At 42.3% G+C, this 14638-nt stretch overlaps 1 protein-coding gene across 1 annotated transcript in view; it reads left to right on the forward strand.

The window, feature by feature from the left end:
- The first annotated feature begins 5613 nt into the window (after nt 1–5613).
- The window catches only part of PPIL4 (peptidylprolyl isomerase like 4), a 36245-nt gene continuing 27220 nt past the window's right edge, over nt 5614–14638 (forward strand). Inside the window, exons 1-4 of the mRNA XM_008052239.1 lie at nt 5614–5786; nt 10443–10510; nt 10597–10661; nt 11226–11343. Coding sequence (XP_008050430.1) covers nt 5717–5786; nt 10443–10510; nt 10597–10661; nt 11226–11343 — 321 coding nt within the window. The 5' untranslated portion in view covers nt 5614–5716. The remainder of the gene's footprint in view (nt 5787–10442; nt 10511–10596; nt 10662–11225; nt 11344–14638) is intronic.

Here is a 14638-nt window from a genome sequence, read left to right on the forward strand (position 1 = left end):
TTTCATCTAACTGTATGTTTGTACCCTTAAACCTACTTTGTTTCATCCTCCCCCACCCCTTTATTCACCCTTCCCAGTTTCTGTTGTCTCTCCACTCTATCTCCATGTGATTCAGTTTTTTAGCTCCCATACGGAAGTGGAAACATGCAATATTTGTCTTTTTTTTTTTTTAATATTTGTCTTATTGTGCCTGGCTTATTTCAGTTGAGACAATCACCTCCGGTTCCATCTACGTTGCCGCAAATGACATTATTCCATTCTTTTTTAATGGCCAAATAGTATTCCATTATGTATATATACCACATTTTCTTTCTCCATTCATCCATTGATGGGCACTGGGGTTGATTCTTAATCTTTGCTACTGTGAATAGTGCTGCAATAAACATGCAAATGCAGGTATTCTTTGGTATATTGATTTTTTTTTTTTTTTTTAGTTGGAGTCTCACTCCATCACCCAGGGTGGAGTGCAGTGACATGCTTACAGCCACCCCAGCATTGACTTGCTGGGCTCAGGTGATCTTTCCACCTCAGCCTTCCAAGTAGCTGGAACTATAGGCATGCACCACCATGCCCCGCTAATTTTTTGATTTATTATAGAGATGAAGTTTCGCCAAGTTTCCCAGGCTGCTCTTGAACCCGTAGGCTCAGGCAATTCTCTCACCTTGGCCTCCCAGAGTACTGAGATTACAGGCCTAAGTCACTGCGCCTGGCCCTTTGCCTGCTTTTTAACAGGATTATTTGTCTTTTTCCTGTGGAATTCCTTGATGTCAGCAGTGGCAGTAGCAGTGGTGAAACAACCCAATGGAACCTATGTAGTCTGTGCTGGTGTTGGCAGTGGCTATGATGGGTTGGGCAGGCTAGTCCCCTGAACCTGCTGGTAATAAGTGTAGGTGAGTGCCAGCTGTGATGGCATCCACAGATTGGGTCAGCTCAACCTTAGACCCCAGCAGGAGTGATCAGGTACCAACTGTGGTGGCCCGTGATGGGTGAATTCCAGGCCCCCCTATGGTATGCTTGAGTACAGGGGGAATGGGACCAAGCCGGCAGACTTGTCCTCAGGCCCCTGGTAGTGCGTTCAGGTGCTGGTTGTAAAAGGTGGAGGCAGGGTGGTCTCCAGGCCACAGGCAGAATGCTCAGGTGTGCTGCAGACCTCCCCTCTCAGCTGCAGTAGCACAGGCAGGCAGCTGTAGGGAGTGCCCTTTGCCTGTGCCTTGGCCCCACAGCAGCCCACAGCAGCAGTGATGGTATTTGTCCTAAATGTGCCCAGCCTTTCCCTCTCCCTCTTCTGCCCAGTGGTGGCAGTGTCAGCATCGGTTTGGCCCCATAGAAGGGCAGAAACCCTCACGGGCTAGGCCCTTGAGAATGGTACCAAGTTTTAGCTGCTCTAGGTTCAGACGCCTGTGGGACTTTACATGAGTTCCCTCTTTAGAGCCAAGTCTCTGTGCAATCTCTAGGCAGCTTCCTATGTTAGGTTCGAGGCCCATGAGGAGTGAAGGGTTCTCCTGTAGCCAAGATCATAAAAGATGACGTTGGGGCTGGGAGTGGTAGTTCACACCTGTGAGTTCAAGACCAGCCTGGGCAACATAAAAAATAAAAAATAAAAATAATCAGCCAGGCATGGTGGCACAAGACTGTAGTTCAGCCTGGGTGACAGAACCAGTCCTTGTCTCTGAAACAAAAACAAGAAAAAGTCCATGGCAGGAGTGTTGAACTCTAGGGTTTTCTCCCAGCTCCCAAGCAAGCTGCCTGGCTTCTCTCTCCTTACTTACTTTTGGTGCTTCTTGTCACTTTTCTGTTGAATTTCAATGTTCTCTCTCAGATAATCTAGTCAAACATCAATTTGCTGTTTTCGTTCTCCATGGAGGAGGCATGCACTAGCTGCATCTAGTCAGTCATCTTGAACCCTCTCCCTGTTGTTATTTGGAAAGCAACATACTAATCTTGTTCTCCAGACTCAACCTACTTTGTTATTTACATTTGGTAGAATTGTGAAGGATTTAGTTCATTTCTTTTCATCTATGTAATTGGTGTACAAAACAACTTCAACATATTTCAATATTTTTAGCATTAGAAACTCAACGTAAAAGGGGTGCCCCCACAAACTTGGAATTATCTTTTGAAGGGTGAGCCCCTCGTAGTACAGACTTCCTCTGCTAGTTAGTGTTCTAGGATCCCATTGGCATCAATGTGCCAGCTAGCGTTATTGTGAGAGGCTGCATTGTGGAAGAAACATCCTGAGTTGTGGCAAACAGGCAACTGGTTCTTCCATCATGACAACACATCTGCCTACATTACGCCGAGTGTTCAGCAGTATTTGTGTGTGTGTATGTTTTGAGTCGGAGTCTCACTTTGTTGCCCAGGCTGGAGTGCAGTAGCATGCTCACAGCCACCCCAGCATCGACCCACTGGACTCAGGCAATCCTTCCACCTTAGCCTTCCAAGTAGCCAGAGCTACAGGTGCGTGCTACTATGCCCAGCTAATTTTTTATTTATTGTAGAGATGAGGTCTCACCAAGTTGCCCAGGCTGTTCTCAAATCCATGGGCTCAGGCAATCCTCTGACCTTGGCCTCCCAAAGTGCTGGGATTACAGGCCTGAGCCACCGTGCCCAGCCAGTGTTTAGCAGTTTTTGACCAAAAACAGGATTGACCTCTTGCACCCTCTCCCTATTCACCTGATCTTGCTGCAAGTGACTTTTCCCCTTTGTTTCCCTGCATAGAAAAAGTCCTCAAAGGGAAATGTTTTGCCGAAGTGAAAGATGTGAAACAAAAATTGGCAGAAGCACTAAAAGGCATCAAAACTGACGAGTTCAAAAACTGTTTTGAGCAATGGAAAAAGTATCTCAATAGGTGTATTGCATTGAACGGACAGTACTTTGAAGATGTTTAAACATGAAAGAAAACACTTTTTTAAATAAATGACTTTTTAGGGGGTCCTCCCAAAATATAAGATAGAGACACGTATAAACTATATAATGATAATGAAATGGTATTCCTCCTATAAAGGTAAAACATTTTATATTTAGGAATATAATTAAGTATAGCTTAATTTAAAGATGCTGTAAATTACACACTGAATTATGAATAAGGTATTCTATGTAGGGTTTATGATATCCATATCCATATCTTGGTATAGCTTCTTCAAAACAATCTGGCAATATCATATGTGGTCATTAGCGAATTACTCCAGATGTGAAATCATTCCTCATATTTATTATGACACTGTTAAATTCTCTTTGAATAGTTCAAATTCTTCTTTAAAAATAGATTTTTCCAAATTCTCTCTTTTTTCCCTAAGACCTATAATATTTATTTTAAGGACACATATAATTTTACCAAACATTACTCTTTATTGCTATCTCTAGTCTTATAGTTTAAGATCATATTAGGGAAAGATTATGTGAGTTATGTACACAGCATCAAGCAATTAGGTTGAACTAGTGTTTTAATTTTCATAGATTTTTTGAAAAATAATTGTTACAAGGTAAATCCTATGGATTGCTAGTGTTTCAGTACATCTTATGAGCAAGATACTGACTGCTCTTAGTTCTAGACTTCCTTCTCAAGTGGTATTTATAGTTAGTTCCCTAAATATGAATGAATTCCATTCCAAGAGTGCGTTCATGAGTCCAATTTGTTCATAAGTCCCACTTTGGGAGGCCAAGGCGAGTGGATTGCCTGAGCCTGCGGGTTCGAGACAAGCCCGGGCAATGTGGCGAAGTCTCTACAATAAATCAAAAATTAGCCAGGGGTGGTAGCGCGCACATGTAGTTCTGGCTACTTGTAAGGCTGAGGCGGAAGGATCTCCAGAGCCCAGCTGGTCGACACTGGGATGGCCCGTGAGTGTGCCACTTCACTCCATCCTCGGCAACGGAGACCCAAAAAAAAAAAAAAAAAAAAAATCTTTGCACAGACATGTACGTTTTCAACTCATTTGGGTAAATATCTAGAAGTTCAACTGCTGAATGGTACAGTAAGGCATGTTTTGTTTTGTAAGTGCCAACTTATCATTCAAAGTGGCCGTGTACCATTCTGCATTTTCACCAGATATGTGTTGCTTTAATTTACATTTCTTCATTCATTCATTCAACAAGTATTTATTTGCCTATTTTGTGCCAGGCTGTCATAGGCAGTAGGACACAGCTGTAAACAAAATAAACAACATTGGCTATTCTTCTGGAACACACATCCTAGTTAACAACAAATTCAAAAATAGCATGTTACATTGTAAAAAGTAGTATAGAGAAAGGCTGTATGGAGAAAAAGAAAAGTGTACATATGTATGGTTAATTTTAATTATGGCAGTCAGAAAAGGCCTCACTGAGAGGATGACTTATAAGCAAAACACCCAAAGGACATGAAGAAGACCCGTGCAAATAACTGGGGGAAGAAGGTTCCAAACAGAGGTGACAGTAAGTGAAAAGGCACTGAGGCAGTTAAGTCAGTGTGTTCAGGAAATAGCAAAATGTCTAATATGACTTCGGGAGAATAAGAGATAAGACAGGAAGATGGAGTAGGTAAGAGGATCTTGTAAAGCCTTGAGAACCATTATAAAAACTTTGGTTTTGTCAGATAAGTTACTTAAGGTTACAAGTATGTATCAAATGTCATAAAAGAGAGCCACAGGTTTGACCAGGAGACTGGGGAATAAACTTGCATGACAAAAGTGTTAGTTCTTAGGATGGGAATCCCCTCAGTAGCGGCCAAAAGTAGTTTTGTAAGTCTTCTAAGTTACAGTATTGATAATGCCGGTAGAGATTTGGGGCTAAAGCCTAACCTACTGTCTTTTTAGCTTGTCGCACAAAGTACCCACCACGTCACGTCTTGCTAGAACAACTATAGTCCTTGTTCTATGTACTATATAGTACAATGCCCTAGACACGACTAGCCAGGGAAAGACTCCCTGGTTTTTTCGTTTTTTGTTTTTCTCTGAGTTGGAGTCTCATTCTGTCCGCCCAGGCTGCAGTGCAGTGGCACACTCACAGTTACCGCAGCCTCAACCTGCTGGGCTCGGCGATCCTTCTGCCTCAGCCTTTCAAGAAGCTGGAACGACAGGCGCGCGACCACTCCCAGCTAATTTTTTGATTTTATTGTAGAGACGCGTTCTGGCCAAGTTGCCCAGCCTGGTCTCGAACCCCTGGGCTCAGGCAGACTTCTGTCTCGGGCTCCCAAAATGCTGGAATTACAGTTGTGAGCCACCTCACCCGACGAAAACTCCCTGTTACTGTTCTGGGTAGCAAATTGTGCCCTTAGGGACGACATTTTTTATTCTGGGGGAATAGGAGTTTGATGAGGAAACTCCAGGAGTCGACCCCAAAAGAAGGTGAAGGGAAGACCTGCTCGCGGCCGCCCTCTGGCGGATAAAAGAAACGGCCGCCCTATTCTTGAGAGACACAAAAGGGGCAAAGAAGGGCCCTCTACTAAGGCCCTTCTGAGCGACAGACTCCCGCGCAAGTCGCCAGGTGCCCACCAGAACTTTCAAAAGTGCCGCGCCTGGGACGCGACCCACCTCCACGCACGTCAGCGAGGCTTTCCTTGCACCACCCTCAACTCCAAGTCGACCGGAAGGAGTCTCCCGGAAGTGGGCGGTGGCGCCGGGGGGATGACGCAGAGGCGTCGCGCCTAAGGTGACGCGTGGCGTAGCCGACTCCGCGCTGATCCTGTCACCGCCCCGACTCCCCCCCCCACGGGGCTTGTTGCGGAGGAGCCACCGGCGCCATGGCGGTTCTGCTGGAGACCACTTTGGGCGACGTCGTCATCGACTTGTACACGGAGGAGCGGCCGCGCGGTGAGACCTGCGCCCCGCTCGCCTGTCGCCGGGGCCCCCAGCTCGTTTCCCTGCTGTCCTTTGCGCAGTCCCCGGCGGCGATTGGCTCGCGACTCTGGGCTGCTGGTGCCCGCGGTCGAGCTGTTTTATTAGCCGGCCTTAGTTAGAAAAGTTTCCTTGAGTGAGAGTTCGTTTGATCCCCAGCAGCCCTTCTCCCGTGTTCTTGGGTTGGCCAGTTGAGGGGACAGTGCTTGCAGTCATCAGTTGCCCCTGGGGTCATGTGTGATGCAGACTGCATATACAATACCCATGGCATTTGTGGCTTTTACTTTGCTTTTTCGTGAGAGGAACACAACTGTTGCTTGGTGTGTAATCCCAATTAAGTCTTGATGGAAAGCAAGTAGGATGTGCTTGGCGTAGCGAGTGTGGACATCCCCCCTGGGTGGAGCAAGGAGTCGTCCGGAGTGTGAACCGAGCCTGCAAGGCACTGAACTAAGCCCTGGGCTTGGCGTCTTGACCCTGGGCGACCGGGAAATCGACGCAGGAACCCATTTTAATTTTGTTAAGTGTCGTGGTAGAAGGATGTAGGTTGCCATGGAAACCAGAGGAGGGAGTAATTCACAGGTAGAGGTGGGAGAATTCGAAGCGAGCGATGACTGTAGAATTTCTTTGCTTGGAATTTTCTGAAAACAGCAAGTAGTTTGGCGTGGCTGGAAGGAAGGGTATTGCTTTGAATGGCAGACTGCGAGTCTGATCAGATACGTTTGGGCCAGGCGTGAAGTCTTGTGTGCCCTGATGATCAGTCTTTGACGGTATTAAAAGCAGGATTGAGGCATTGTACTTGTTTGGGGTCGCAGATAGCAGCAGTGCGGAGAATGTATCAGAGTAGGAAGAAACCGCAAGACCAGGAGAGACTAGTTACAAACACGGCCCTGCCCCCGTTGGATGCAGAGCCAATTAAAGAGATGAAACAAGCCGCAGTACTGTGCAACAGTTGTCTCCTGCCATACTACACTATCTCCCACTCTCAACTCTTTCTCTTCCCCCAATAAAACACTACCAACTCTCCCATGCCGTCCTTGCCATTCTCTTCCTGTTGCCTCAAACCAACACTGCTCTCCACTCTTGACTGTCTGGCAAACATCTTGCTTGCTTACATTTTAGATAAAGCATGAGCTCTTCTGTGAAGCTTTCCTCCTCTCTAAGCAGAGTTACCTGTTTCTTCTGCTTTGTCTCAGGTCTTTTTATAAACCACACGACGCAAATTTTAGTATAACATTTGCCCGTTATCCTGAAATTATTTGCTAGTCTTGTCTCCTTTCAAGATGGTAAGCTCCAGTGAGAGCAGGAACTGTACCTTTATTATCTCTATATCTTGAGTACCTCCTACAATGCCTTCTACTTTGGGAGCACACACTAGAAGTTCATTATGTTGACTAATGCATAACATAAATGTGTTGTGTTAGTTGAGACTCTGGAAGTGATAGAAACCTAACTCAAATTGGCTTAAAGGAAATGATTGATTGCCTCATGTTACTGGGGTAAGGTTAGCTTTTAAGGATGACTGAATCCAGTGGTCAAAAAGATATTATAGGGAATTTTGTTTTTTATCTTTTATCTTTGAGTTTCTTTGACCCCCCCCCCCCCCAATCTCCATGTAGAGGAGAACCTGGCAAAATGAGTGGGCCTCTTTCCCCAGGGTTGTGATGAACTAAAGGGGAGGTAGGACTATCTCACCTAATTAACAAGCTGTGATTCTGCAAAGACAGCCTGGAACACTAGAAACATAAGTCCACTCTGTGTGTACTTATCTGTCAGCATATGATTGGATATCTACGTATATGTGAACTTAGCAATCTGTAGTAAGCTTATGTGAGCTTACCTTTCTTCCACCCTCTCTTTCTTCCTTTTCTCTTTTTTGCTTTTTATTATATAAATTTAAGATGTACAGAAGTAGAGAGAATAATGTAAATAAACTCTCATCTCCATGACCAATGTTGTTTAACAGTTGTTAACACATTGCCAATCTTGTTTCATTTATAATACCCCCTCTCCACTGACTTTATGTAATCTTTCATTACTGCAGTATGTATCGCTAAAAGATAAGGACCTTTTAAAGAAAGCAGAATCATAAATCATTGTCACTCCTTAAAAAAATTGGCACTAATTCCTTAGTATCGTTTAAACTTTCTTATCTCATGAACACTTTTAAAAAATGGTATTAGGTCAGCGGCAGTGGCTCATGCCTGTAATCCCAGCACTTTGGAAGGCTGAGACAGGAGGGTTGCTTGAACCCAGGAGTTCAAAACCAGTATGGGCCTTATAGCAAGACCTTGCCTCCACAAAAAAATCAAAAAGTTAGCTGGGCATCATACTGCACACCTGTAGTCCTAGCTGTTCAGGAGACTGAGCTGGAAGGATTGTCCGAGCCAAGGAAGTCGAGGCTGTGGTGAGCCATGATCATGCCACCGCACTCTAGCCTGTGCTACAGAATAAGACCCCAGGTCAAAAGAAAAGAAAAGTTGTAATTAGGAACAAGGTCTGTATATTATATTAGCTGATATATCTCTTAAATAGTATGTCTTAATCTACGAATCCCTCACCCTCCTATTTTTCTTGAAAAAAATTTCTTGAAAAAATCTTGAAAGAATCTGAGTCATTTCTATTGTAGAATTTTTCTTATTTTGGATTTGACTATCTCTGTGTTGTATCTTTTAACATGTTCCTCTATCCCTTTTATTTCCCATAAGTTGCTACTTAGATCTAGAGCCTTGATCAGATTCAAGTTTAACGTTTTTTGGCAAGAATGTTTCATAAAAGACCACCTCTACTTTCAGCTGCATCAGGTTCAGGAGGCACTTGATGTCTGGTTGACTCTATTTGTGAGGTTAAAATTGGTCAGTGGGTTTAAGCCTGGTCAACCTAGTAAAATGTTCCCATCAGCTTTTCACCTACAAATTTGGCAGCCACTGATGATCACTGCCAAGACCCATAATTTTTATCTTCTAGTGAAAGCACTACCCCTATTTGCCTAACTGTAAGCCCAGAAATAGACTCAAGAAAAACAACGGAAAGCCTCATACTCAGCACTCTCCATCATCTTGGACCCTCATCTCTCCAGCCTTTTCACCCCCTGTTACTCTGTAATAACATAGAGTACAGAACTTCGACTGGTCTTTTGGACTCCCCCAAAACATTTAAATACCCACTTCCAGGCATTTTCATAATGCCTTACCAGCACAAAATGCTCGTTCTTTACCCAGTTTTTTTAGTGCTTGCCTTAAGCCTCCATAGGGTCTTCTAATTTCCCCAGCCAGAAACAATCTTTCTTTTGAACTCTTGTGGCATTTTAAAAATGACTTTTAACTGTTTTCCTATTTGGCACAAATGGTATTATTAGATTTGCCCAGTATTGTAACTACTTATGTTGAATATGTTGAGATATAAAGGCCCTAGTTTAGTGTAATCTCCTTGAGGGCAGGAACTACCTCATATGGGGGGGGGAACCCCTGGAATTTATTTATAAAAAATTGTATATTGTATATTTATTCTTATATGTTTAAAATTCAGTCACCTTCAAAGTATTCTCTGTTTGATGCAATACACCTGTGGAGATGCTTTTCCACCACTCAAGTTTTTGAACTCGTCAGTTTTAATGCCCTTTAGTGCTTCTACTGTTTTTTGTTTCACCTATTCCACATTGGCAAAGCGTTTACCTTTGAGGATTTTTTCCATTCAGGCAGACAAAAAAAGTCACTTATGGCAAGATCAGGTGAATAGGGAGGGTGAGGCATGGGGGTCATGCCAGTTTTGGTTAAAACTGCTGAACATTCAACATAGTGTAGGCAGGGGCGTTGTCTTGGTGGAAGAACCAGTCACCTGTTTGCCACAACTTGGGATGTTTCCTCCGCAGTGCAGTCTCTCACAACAATGCTAGCTGATACATTGATGATGTTGGGTTCGTAGAACACTTACCTAGTGGGGGAAAGTCTGTGCTACAAGGGGCCCACCTCCCAATAAGATAATTCTGTTTTTGAGGGTTGCCCCTTGTATATCTTACTGTCTGGTTTCTAACTTAGGGCCTGAAGAACTTGTTGGCAGTCTTGCTACAGCTAGACTGTACACTTGTTGAAGGCAGGGACCAGGGTTTAATGGCATTTGTGATGGCAGTGCCATGCATCTTGAAGGTACTCAGTAAATGTTTGTTGGATAACCAGATGAGTTTATATGGGAAAACTTCTTCATGATAAGTGTATGGATTTTTGGGAAGGGCTATTTAACTATTGTAAAAAAAAATTGTCTTTGAATGTTTGACTTTTTTTCTGATTTATATAATCTCTGCCTATTTGCTTATATTCTACTAGAGCCTTTCCCATTATTATTCTCTTTAATTGTTCTTTTTTCTTTTAATAAAACCAATCCATCAGTAAATGATTGTTTATCTCAGATAAGTATCTGTTTCCTACATCAACTCAGATGCCCAAAAAGTCCTAAAAAATGAAAATAAAAAGATAACTTAAAATGTGTTACTTTTTTTCTAGACTTGCTACTTTTTTTATGGCTTTGAACATTTGGACTTTTAAAAAAATGGTAGTTAAGAAATTCAAATAACTGTATTTTAACCTGTCTAAAATTTTGTGGATTATCATGATAAATTTAGTATTTACTTTCTTTCAGCCTGTTTGAATTTCCTGAAGTTGTGCAAGATAAAATATTACAATTATTGCCTTATTCACAATGTACAGGTGAGTTGGTAGATATTAGTCATGTCCTTTGTTATGGGAACCTTCTAGCAAACTCTCTAATTAATAAAGAATCCTGTGCATTATAGAGGGATTTTATCATACAAACCGGTGATCCTACAGGGACTGGCCGTGGAGGAGAGTCTGTTTTTGGGTAAGTTATTTGATATTTATTTATTTATTTATTTACAGTCAGAGTTTCACTCTTGTCTCTAGGCTGGAGTGCAGTGGCATGATTACTGCTATGGCAGCCTTAACCTACTGGACTCGGGTGATCCTTCTGCCTCAGCTTTCCAAATAGCTGGGACTACAGGCGTGTACCACCACACCTGGCTAGTTTATATGTTTATTTATTGTAGAGACATGGTTTTACCATGTTTCCCAGGCTGGTCTTAAACTCCTGGACTCAAGCAATTCTCTTGCCTCAGCCTCCCAAAGTACTGGGATTACAGACACAAGCCACTGTGCCTGATTGCTCTTTTATTTTTAAATGAGGAAAAGTAGAATTGTTCATGTTTCAATCTATATTTTAAAATAAAGTTCTAATTTATGTTTTTTTCTCAAGTTCCCTAAATGTCTACACCAAAAAAGAAGAATGTTTTGAATCGTAGTGGCATTTCTGTAGATAAATTTGTTTTTAATCCTATTTGTTATTAGTACTACTATATTTCATTTTGAGAATACTTATGTTTCATAACCTTATTATATGTATTTTCAGTCAACTGTATGGTAATCAAGCAAGCTTTTTTGAAGCAGAAAAAGTACCAAGAATTAAGCACAAGAAGAAAGGCACTGTGTCCATGGTGAACAATGGCAGTGATCAGCATGGATCTCAGGTTAGGAAATGGGTGAGGAGATGAAGTTTGCTTAGAATAGGAGGACTGGAAGGAGCCCACAAGGTTATCTTCTTAAACTATTCTGTAAGGAGGGAGTTTCAATCAAAGATACTTGTTAGGAGAAAAAAAAATGCTCTTTTTTCTATATTAAAATAAAAACATTTTGTTCTTTTAAGTGTAATGTATGCTCATTGTGAGGCACTTATAAAAAGTACAGAAAAGTACAAAGAAGGAAATTACCCATAACCCTATCACCCATGACTATCATTGTTCACATTTGTGGCCTGTTGCCTTTCAGTGTTTATTACTTATTCTAAAATAGGTTATGCTGCATACCTTTCATTTGTTGTCTTGTTTAATCCTAACAACCACCCCATTAGGGTAGGTGCATTTATTTTCCACTGTATACACATGGAAAAACTGAGCCCTGGTTTGTCCAAGTACTTTTTATTCGTTTATTTATTTATTTTTGAGCTGGGGTCTTATTCTGTTGCCCAGGTTGGCATGCAATAGCACAATCATGGCTCACTGCAGCCTTGACCTCCTGGGCTCAGGTGATCCTTTCCCCTCAGCCTCCTTTGTAACTGGGACTACACGCACACACCATCACATTCGACTAATTTTTTTGTAGAGATGAGATCTCACTGTGTTGCCCAGACTGGTTTTGAACTCCTGGGCTCAAGCAATCCTCTGTGTCAGTCTCCCAAAGTGCTGGGATTACAGATTCGAGCCACCATGCCAGGGGAATCCAAGTATTCTAAACAATCAGGGAAACATCTGTGTACATGTTGATATTTTATATACAGGCATATCTTGGAGGTATTGTGGTTTAGTTCCATACCATTGCAATATAGTGAATATTGCAGTAAAACGAATCACATGAATTTTTTGGTTTCCCAGTATGTATAGAAATTTACACTATACTATGGTCTGTTAAGTGGTCAATAACTGTATGTCTAAAACAATGTACTTCCCTTAACTTAAAAATACATTGTTGCTAAAAAATGTTAACGATCATTTGAGCCTTCAGTGAGTTATAATCTTTTTGCTGGTAGAAGGTCTTGCTTTGACGTTGATGGCTGTTGACTGATCAGGGTAGTGGTTGCTGATGGTTGGGGTGCTTGCGCTAATTTCTTAAAATATGACAGCACTGAATTTTGTTGCATTGATTGACTCCCTTTCACAAAAGATTTCTCTATAGCACGTGGTGCTATTTGATAGCATTTTATTCACAGTAGAATTTCGAAATTGGATTCAGTCCTCTCAAATTCTTCTACTGCTTTGTCAAATAAGTTTATATAATATTCTAAATCCTTTGTTGTCATTTCAACAATGTTTTCAGCATCTTCACCAAGAGCAGATTACATCTCATCTTTCTTATAAGAAGCAACTCCTCATGCATTTAAGTTTGATCATGAGATTACAGTAGGTCAGTCACATCAGGCTCCATTTCTAATTGTAGTTCTCTTGCTATTTTCACTACATCTGGAGTTACTTCCTCCACTGAAGGCTTGAACCCCTCAAAATCGTCCCTGTGGGTTGGAATCAACTCCTTCACACTTCTATTAAGGTTGATATTTTGACCTCCTTCCATGTATCAGTGATGTTCTTATTGGCAGTTAGAATGGTAAATTATTTCTAGAAGATTTTCAGTTACTCTGCTCAGATCCATCAGTTGAATCACTGTCTGGCAGTTAAAGCATTACAAAATGTGTTTCTTAAATAATAGGACTTGAAAGTTGAAATTGCTCCTTGATCTACAGCCTTCATCTCCTTGTACAGCTCCAACAGAGCTCTTGAGTAATGAGATGAATTGTCAAGGAGAAGCAGTATTTTGAAAGGAATCTTTTTTTCTGAGCAGTAGGTTCAGTAGTGGGCTTAAAATATTCAGTAAACAGATGTGCTGTCATCCAGGTTTTGTTATTCCATTTGTAGAGCACAGGCAGAGTTGAATTAACATAATCCTCAAGGGCCTTAGGATTTTCAGAATGGTAAATTTGGCTTCCGCTTAAAGTTACCAACCGTATTGGCCCCTGTCAAGAGAGTCACCCTGTCCTTTGAAGCTTTAAGTTCAGGCATTGATTTCTCCTCTCTAACTATGAGAAATATGAGGTGGTGTCTTCTTCCAGTATAAAGCTGTTTCATCTACTTTGAAAAACTGTTGTTTTGTGTTTTTTTGTGATCTTTACTAGGTATTCTGGGTAAATTGCTGCACCTTCTATATATATCTTCTACTTACTGCTTCACTTGTGCTTTTAAGTTATGGAGATAGCTTTCCTTAAACCTTATGAGCCAGTCTTTGCTTATTTCACATTTTTCTTCTGCAGCTTCCTCAATTCTCTTAGCCTTCATAGAATTGAAGAGAATGGAGCCTTGCTTTGGCTTAAGAGAATGTTGTGACTGGTTTGATCTTCTATCCAGACCACTAAACCTGTCTCCCTATCAGCAGTAAGGCAGTTTCACTGTCTTATTTGCATGTTCACTGGAGTAGCACTTCTCATTTCCTTCAAGAACTTGTCCTTTGCATTTACAACTTGGCTAACTGTTTGGCATGAGAAGCCTATCTTCCTCCCTAAGCTTAATCATTTCTTTCTTTTTTTTTTTTTGAGTCTCACTCTGTCGTCCAGACTAGAGTGCAGTGGCCGCTCCCGGCCACCGCAGCCTCGACCTGCTGGGCTCTGGCGATCCTTCCGCCTCAGCCTTCCAAGTAGCCAGAATTATAGGCATGCGCTACCACGCCCGGCTGATTTTTTTATTTATTGTAGAGATGAGGTCTTGCCTGCCCGGGCAGGTCTCGAACCCGCGGGCTCAGGCAATCCACTCACCTCAGCCTCCCAAAGGCGCGGGATTTACAGACTGAGCCACCGAGCCCGGCAGCTTAATCATTTCTAGCTTGTTATTTAAAGTGAGAGGTATAGGCTGGGCGCAGTATCTCACTCCTATAATCCCAGCACTTTGGGAGGTGGTGGCGAGAGGATTGCCTAAGCGCTCGGGTTCAAGACCAGCCTGGGCGACATGGCGAGACCTCTACGATAAATAAAAAAATTAGCTGGACATGGTGGCATGTGTCTGTAGTTACAGCTGCTAGGAAGACTGAGGCAGAAGGATCGCCTGAGCCCAGCAGATCAAGGCTGTGGTGGCTGTCAGTATGCCACTGCACTCCAGCCTGAGTGACAGGGTGAGACTCTACTCAAAAATAAAATGAAATAAAAAATAAAGTGAGAGGTGTACCTCTCTCTTTCACTTGAACACTTAGAGGCCATTGTGGGATTATTAATTGGCCTTAATTTCAGTA

This window comes from Carlito syrichta, unplaced genomic scaffold (assembly GCF_000164805.1).
Source record: "Carlito syrichta isolate Samal-C Ts95f unplaced genomic scaffold, Tarsius_syrichta-2.0.1 Scaffold268496, whole genome shotgun sequence".
Lineage (NCBI taxonomy): Eukaryota > Metazoa > Chordata > Mammalia > Primates > Tarsiidae > Carlito > Carlito syrichta.